This window comes from Taurulus bubalis (genome assembly GCF_910589615.1).
Source record: "Taurulus bubalis genome assembly, chromosome: 2".
NCBI classification, from domain to species: Eukaryota; Metazoa; Chordata; class Actinopteri; order Perciformes; family Cottidae; genus Taurulus; species Taurulus bubalis.
The window spans coordinates 5,672,294-5,679,927 of NC_136590.1; the positions used below are offsets into that span (position 1 = coordinate 5,672,294).

A 7,634-nucleotide genomic window follows, 5' to 3' on the forward strand; every position below is an offset into this window, starting at 1 on the left:
TTTTCCAAATTACATTTTAACATTTCTGCCGAGTAGGAAATAACTGTCATGTAGTTATGTTTCACTGAGATACAAGTCAAAGAAGAAAAAACTTAATTCAGTATCCAATTAATTTGAATGAGTCTTACTGGTTTCCTCCCAAAGGTAACTGGGAGGCCAGTTCTTTACCAGCATGCAGTGGGTGGAGGGCAGCCAGTCAACATTTTTATAGTAATTTTAGTGTGTTGCCAATACATCTTTTACTGCCGATTTGAAAAGTCATTGAACCATTGCTGCCATGTTTCCATTCATCTCTTCAATAAGTTACTCAACTGAATACGGCAGCACCTGTAATGAGTGGGTCTTAACACATGAGGGCAGCAGTTCACTTAGTTTATTAGGATCCACGCTACTATATCGTTGCAGAAACTGTTCAGGTCCACAAAACAGACTCCCAATAGTGACAATGCAACCACAATTATAACATTACAGAATATAAAACTGGTTTCACTCCAGTATTTCAGATCCACAAAATCTGACCGAACTAACCGCCATAACACATTTGCTTTTGATAGATGTTCAACTCAAAGTGAAAGCCAGTTGACCTTGTGCATGTTGGTCAGGATATAGTTTAGTTGGAGTGTACATGAGATCCAGTATAGCTGCATAACATGTGGCCTTTAATTTCCCTGTTAGTTTGGCCTTGTTTTCCCTAACAAACAAACCCAAGTGCGAGTTTCCTGTTCACCTCGTTGCATCAACATTTCTAGTCCATCACACTTTAATCTCACACTCTGTAGTTTGTGTGAGTGCAGAACTGATGCATCCAACCCTCCTCCTGGAGAAAGAGCTTCCAGCCAACAACAAAGAATGTGAAAGAATGATTCACTCAGGCCGCGGTCAAAGAGTCCGTCCAGCTAACCCCCAGAATGCACTGCAACCTTTGTTCTGCACAAAGACGACTTTAACAGAGTCTCATCGTTTCAGGTGACTTAAGTCAAAACACACACCAGAACTAAACTGTCTCGATGTGGATGTTTAGAAATGCTGCTGCACATAAAAGGTGAGTCGTTTTAATCAGAGTGATCAAAAACAAAACAAAGATGGTGGTTTGGTTTCATTTAATTTATTGGAGTTTGGCGTACAGTTGGTCGATCTGTGGTTGGAAGAGAGTTTTGAGCTCGGCCCTCTTGGCCTTGAGAGTCGGGGTCAACAGGCCGTTCTCGATGGTGAACTGCTCTGGGTGGAGGTACACGGCTTTCACCTGCATCAGGGAGGAGGAGGAAAGTGCAGATGGTTAAAAGGTTTGAGGGATGATATTCTATCAGTAGCCTCCGACCTCATGCGGACAAATAAGGTTGTTGCACTCCGTTTAAACTACTGAGGTAATAAGACGGCGAGTAAATGAGCCCGACATCTGCACGGTCTTGATGCAACTTCAGCATGTTTCTTTGAACAAAAAGTACTCATCTTGACCACTAGAGGGTGAACAGAGTCAGCTTTAGTGAAGCACCATAGACGCTGATAAATCTGTTTAAACTGGAATAATAACTTCAGGTTGCCTACACATAATTTGGGGACATCACAAGGTTTTTTTACCTGCTCAAACGACTTGAGCCCTGCTTCTTTGCCCAGCTTGGTCAGGTCTGAAAGAATGGCTTTCTTTATTTCCTGTGAACAAAACAAAAAAAAAGGTCTCACCAGTAGTGTATAAAGTAAGGAAAATGAGCTCCATCTTTACTAGCTGAAACGTTTTTGTGTTTATAGTTTGATGTGAATACAGGACTTTCTGGTATTTCTACACTGTAGAAATGTTACTTTAGTAAAAGATTCAAGTACTTGTTCCACCGCTGCACTCTGAACTGCATTAAAGTGACCCCAGATGTTTCTATCCAAGGTTAGTTTGTTTTCTACAACAGGCATGACAGGTGACCAGACAGAAACTTTACCGTGTTTTTGCAGAGTTCTTCAACGGAGCCTTGGCACCCAAGACTCTTTGCCAAACCCGGCAGGACTTCAGGGTCCGGGACCACGATGGCGATCAGGCAGGACTTCAAACACAGAGGCAAGACGCTTGGGTATCAGTGCGTGTACACAGACTGTAAAAGTGCACAGACTGCAGGGATGCCGGTCTTACCTGTAGACTGTCTCCGTGCACGAATACCTGGGCCACAGGTCCACTGCGTACATACACATTCTCAATCTTCTCCGGGGCGATGTACTCGCCCTGAGCCAGCTTGAAGATGTTCTTCTTCCGGTCGATAATCTTCAAGACGCCACTCTTTTCACAAAACAGTCGGATATGAGAAAACAAGTTTCTCGAAAGGTTCATCAGTCATGAAACTCTTTAAATTCCCCTTTCTTCAAACACTAATATACACAATCTCCCATCATGACTTGAGGGCTCCATCCACAAACAAACATATGCTTCCCGTTCATGATGGCTTGTGGTTGTACGTATTCATTATCTGGGTTCTGGTTCTTACCGGAAGCCATTTTCCGATGTCCCCAGTGTGGAGCCAACCGTCCTCATCCAAGGCCTCTGCGGTTTTCTTTGGGTCTTTCAAGTACCCCTTGAACACATTTCTACCCTTGATACAGACCTGGAAAAGAGCAACACAACTATTTAATTGGTTTCCTCTAAGATCTTGTTAACATTGCATATTCCCAAAGCGTTTCAAAAGTGGGCAAGTACAATCTACAAGTCTCGGATCCCTCATTAACAATAAACTAAACATTACAAACTGTAGTTATACAAGCTAGACTTGTATTATCCCCCAAATACAATGTTAATTTAACAGAAAATCCTTACTCTTACTACTGATTACTGTAAAAAAAAAAATTATGATATTGGAGATGTGCCTAATCTGGCTTTGATGGTTTTTTAATTAAAGTTAAATATTCATATGCTTCACATGTTCAGTTTCCATCATCTTACCTCTCCTTCTCCATTTGAAGAAAAGTAGTTCATTTCTTCAACATCCACCAACTTCACAACGTTACAAGGCAGAGGCACCCCAACATGCCCTGATGGTAAAAGATAGAGTAGAGATGACTTATTCATTTATCAAAAACATTCAATTATGGTCAGGATTATTTTTGCCATTTTAATTTGATTACGACCGCTATCAATTACATAGTTTCAATTTTACAAACTGTTGGGTTGTTTATTTTTGAAATGCATCAGTTTTAAATCTTAATGTGTAAAGCAACTATAGCCATCATACATGTAGTGAGTATTAAAAATACATTTCAAAAAGTCCTCTGAAATGCCATGGAGTAGAAAATACTTCTACGCTACATTAAAATGGTAAAAGCAGGACAGGTGAGGTTGAACTGCGTACCTGAGGTGGCGTCTCCTGGCATGGTGAAGGTGCAGCCGGCTGTGCACTCCGTCTGACCGTACGCCTCGTAGATCTAAAGGTCACAGAGGGCGCACTCAATAACTCCATCCTGATCATCATTTACAATAAAGACAACTTGGATACCAGAAAATATGACATTTAATTAACTGAATTTAGTTATTTTAAAGAGATGTGCACGTTTTAGGGGAAGAAAAATAAATATGCACATTATGGAATCCATCAAATCAGTCCCACGGACGTGACTGAGGTCCAGCAAAATTGACCCTCTAATGACATCTTTATGTTAAGACTTTACCTGGATAGACGTTTTATTACCTGGCAGCCCAGAGAAGCTCTGAGGAAGTTGAGCACGGAGGGCGATATGGGAGCTGCTCCCGTCACCATGAGCCTCACTCGTCCCCCCAGAGACTCCTGCAGTCAACATCATCATCAGAGCAAGTTCTACATTCAGTGGCGTCCCGTTTCTACAACACATGGTCAGTTTGAATGTACCTGCACTTTGTGGAAGATGAGTTTGTCCCACACGCTGTTGTTCCGGATGATGCCCTCCTTCACTTCAGCAAACTTCCTCTCCACGGCAAAGTTCAGCAGCCATTTCTTGAAAGTCGACTTTGCTCCACTCTGAACCTGGTGAGCAATGTTCGGTTACAGCATTAAGAATAACAAACGGCAAATGTTTAAAAGCAGAATGAAGGCCGTTGTGTCTGAGACGAATCACCAGCGATGAGATCCGTCACTTAAAAATACTGTCAAGTAAAGGTTTGCATGTATAATCAGGAAAATGCATTTAAAGTACCAATCACAAGGGACATCTGTTATCCCATTATACATTAGACTTGTTTGGGGGGATTATTTGGTTTGTAAAAGTAAATAAAGTTGTCAGTTATCAGAGCCCAAAGTTAAACCTTTACCATGTTTGATTTGTTCAACTAAGAGTACAAAAATCTAAATAACAAAAAAGATTACGAAAAAGCAGCATTGATGCTGAAACTATGAAATATTTGTATGAAAAAGCCAATCAATTTCCTGTCATAAATTACCAATTTCAGCTTGTATGTCATGTTTGGTAGATACATTAATGATAATTATATAAACTTTGTACGTTTTGTGTGCAGAAATCTTAATTAGTAAAGAAACTAACAAGTAATTTGCTACCAAATACGTTTTGTGAAGTGAGAAAGTGAAGTACAAAGTACAGTGTTTCTCTGAACTGTGGTGGAGTAGAAGAAAATACTCCAGTACGAGTGAATGTACGTGGTTTCATTCCACCACTGACTTTGTCGTAGACGCGGTTGAGAAGTCGCGGCACGACGGGGAAAACGGTGGGCTGCAGGGTCTTCATGTCGTCCGGCAGCAGTCGGACGTCTCCCTGGAAGAATCCCACTTTGGCTCCAGCGCCGTACATCGCCGTCTACAAGAGTCAGACAGGAAGTCATCACATCTCATCTGTCGACGCCGTAAACGTGCCTTCATGAGCAAAGTCTCACCTGTACGACTCTCTCGAACATGTGTGCTAAAGGCAGGAATGAGATGCTGACATCCTGGGTGCTAGGAATAACGGACACCTGGAGGCCGGAGACAGAAATGTTAGAGACATATGCTTTAAAAGAAATTAAAAAAGACACTTAAAATTACGCTTTGAGGTTATTAAAACGCACTTCAAAGCTTTTGAGGACCCCTGCAGCGTCTGAGACAACGTTCTCATGGGTCAACATCGCTCCCTTTGGATCTCCTGAGAAAGAAATTATATATTTTTTACGCTTCGTTTCAGGTATTGCTATTGGAAACACACAAGTAGTTGTTTGCCTCGTTTCAGAAAATGCTCACCTGTTGTGCCGCTGGTGAAGCAAATGATACTGAGGTCGTCTGGCTTCGGTGGCTGTTGAAGACATGAAATCAGCACATCACAGCCGCTTGTTGAATCTCATAGGAATGGATTACATGAAGATATCAGATGGAAAAACTTACAATTGGCTTTTGAAGGTTACTCTTCCCCAGAGCCTGGAGAACAAAAAACACGTTTTCAGATCAGTCGGTGCTTCTGGCAGCATCACAAACAAATGAAGCCAACATTAAAAGCAAGCAATGTAACCATTCATTTGCGTTAAAGCACGCGTTACCTCCATGTCCTGCATCGACATGATGTCCACCCCACACTTGGTGCCCCGCTCCACCAGCTCCGAGTCGAAAGGGTCCATGACGACGATGATTTTGAGCACCGGAGTCTGGCCCTTCTCCCGGTTCTGCAGCAGAGTTTCTGCTTTGCTTTGATTGTCACAAAGCACCGTGGAGATCTCCGCTGAAGGAAGAGAAGAACACTTACAACTGCATCGACAGTGTAATATAACAGCCGTTGTGAGGCAAGCGTTGCGTTGAATTTGTCGACATCAATTATGTGGTTTTAGTAAGAATTGGAGAGTAAAAAACAAGATTTATGAGCAGAGCTACTGGAATAATCATGCCCTTTGTCTCGTGATACATCATCCAGAGGTGTTCACATAATCAAAAAAAGCGGTGCAGATTGAAGGAGCAGTTGTGGTAAATCAGTGAGAAGAGATTAGAGGAAACTCGACACAGATCCCTGAGGAGGGGGTCAAAGGGTTTCTGGACTCGGTAATTAGCAGCATTATAGTGCAAGAGAAGCTCCAATTACCTCGGTCGATAATGAACACGACAGCTTCAGCTCCCAGGGTGTCGTACAGGGGAACGGCTACCATGGAGTAGGTGTAGCAGGCCTGCTCTCCAATAATCCACTGAGAGAGAGAAAGAGAGCGATTTTATGGTTTGTTGTTCAAACCTAGACACTTAATTATCCCTTCAGCTACTCACCTCAGGTCTATTCAGAGCAAAGATGCCGATAAAGGTGTCAGAGTTCGGCTTCAAACCTTTGTGAAGAAGCCCTGAACCCAGGCGCTCCGCTCTGTCGGAAACCTGCACGAACAGGAAGTGGGTCAAAGGTCAGCGGGAGTTTACAGAATTTTATTTTTAACCATGTTTGTATTTATTTATTCCCCCCCTCAATGTTGCGGTCTTACCTGCTTGTACTTCAGCCACTGGTACGGCCTTCCTTTTTTTCTGTAGCCCAAGCATGGTCCGTTTCCTGCAATAAACAACATTAAACTACATGTTTTTTTTAATTATTATATAGTGAAACAGCTGAGAGACACTTGGCACAAAGACTGGAAACTGTTGTTTTTACTGGTTCAGACACACAAAAGAAGAAAGTAAAATAAGATAATTTGGTAAATGAGATCTTTAAATGTGCTGTTTTTTCACTTCTCCACGGACCAGATTGGCCCCATTTCCAGGCTTTATGCTAAGCTAGCTGTGTCCTGGTGGTGTTCATCTTCTCATCTAACTCAGCAAGAAAACAAATATACAAAAATGTTTAACTACTCTTATTTGAAAAGACACTGCCTCAACCAATTTGTACAGCAAGAATACTACCAGTAGTTTAGCACTTAGAGCTGAGTCATTGTGGAGGATTAGAATTGCAGACCGCTCCTTTAATTCTTATTCTTGCCCTCAATAAATTACTAAAACACACAATTAAAATCATAATTTCCGTGTCATCCTCATGACACTTGCTAGCAACACCAAGTGAAACCTTTATTCTCATATCCTAGACCTCTCCATCCTTCACTGGTTTATTGATAGCAGGCTGGTGGAGTCATTGATAAGAGAAGGTAAAGAAAGTTTCCGTCACCTGAAACCCTCAAACCCCTCTGGAAGACCTCATAGAGGGTTGTGGCGTCGGCGTGGTAATACGACATCAGGTTGTTGTTGTCCTCGAGCAACGCCGTCTTCCTCGCTCCATCCTGCGGACGGCGAGCAGAAGCAACAGGAGAACAATTGTTCAATACTCGGTTTACATTATTCATCAGAAGTTACAGAAAACTGACAGCTCTTCACCTTGATGCCCAGACTTTGACTGTTGAGGTCGACGGGGCTGCGCAGGGGGCTGGGCCGCGTGTTGAGGTAGAACAAGATGGCCGCTGCCACAGCAAACAGGGAGACGATGGCCGGTAGGGGAAGAGGAGAGGACAGCACCTCGAGGAGGGCATACATGGTGCAAGGTCTGCTGGGAAGAAAGACAAACGGCATTTAAACTATTTAGCCATTTTGCAATTTCACATATAACCAAGTTCAGTCCAAAACATTTGCCATATTTGAATCTATATGGTTCTTTCAGGCAATAGTCAAACCTTTGCCAACTTCAACCGATTCGTGAGAAGATCCGGGTATTTTCCCCACTGTATTTGACATACCGTAAAAGTCGGGTTACAAGCC

The 7,634-nt window shown here is 42.5% G+C and overlaps 1 protein-coding gene across 1 annotated transcript; it reads right to left on the reverse strand.

Annotated features, from left to right (window-relative positions):
* Nucleotides 1-1,105: 1,105 nt before the first annotated feature.
* On the reverse strand, nt 1,106-7,412 carry acsl5 (acyl-CoA synthetase long chain family member 5; the record flags this gene model as incomplete). Its single annotated transcript, XM_079214277.1, has 20 exons — nt 1,106-1,243; nt 1,579-1,650; nt 1,929-2,030; nt 2,117-2,260; nt 2,466-2,582; nt 2,918-3,006; nt 3,324-3,396; nt 3,660-3,755; nt 3,837-3,971; nt 4,621-4,755; nt 4,832-4,909; nt 5,003-5,076; nt 5,172-5,223; nt 5,313-5,345; nt 5,465-5,643; nt 5,998-6,097; nt 6,174-6,275; nt 6,380-6,444; nt 7,051-7,162; nt 7,257-7,412. The coding sequence occupies 20 exons, from the start codon at nt 7,410-7,412 to the stop codon at nt 1,106-1,108; spliced, it is 2,052 nt and encodes a 683-aa protein (XP_079070403.1).
* Between the last annotated feature and the right edge of the window lie 222 nt (nt 7,413-7,634).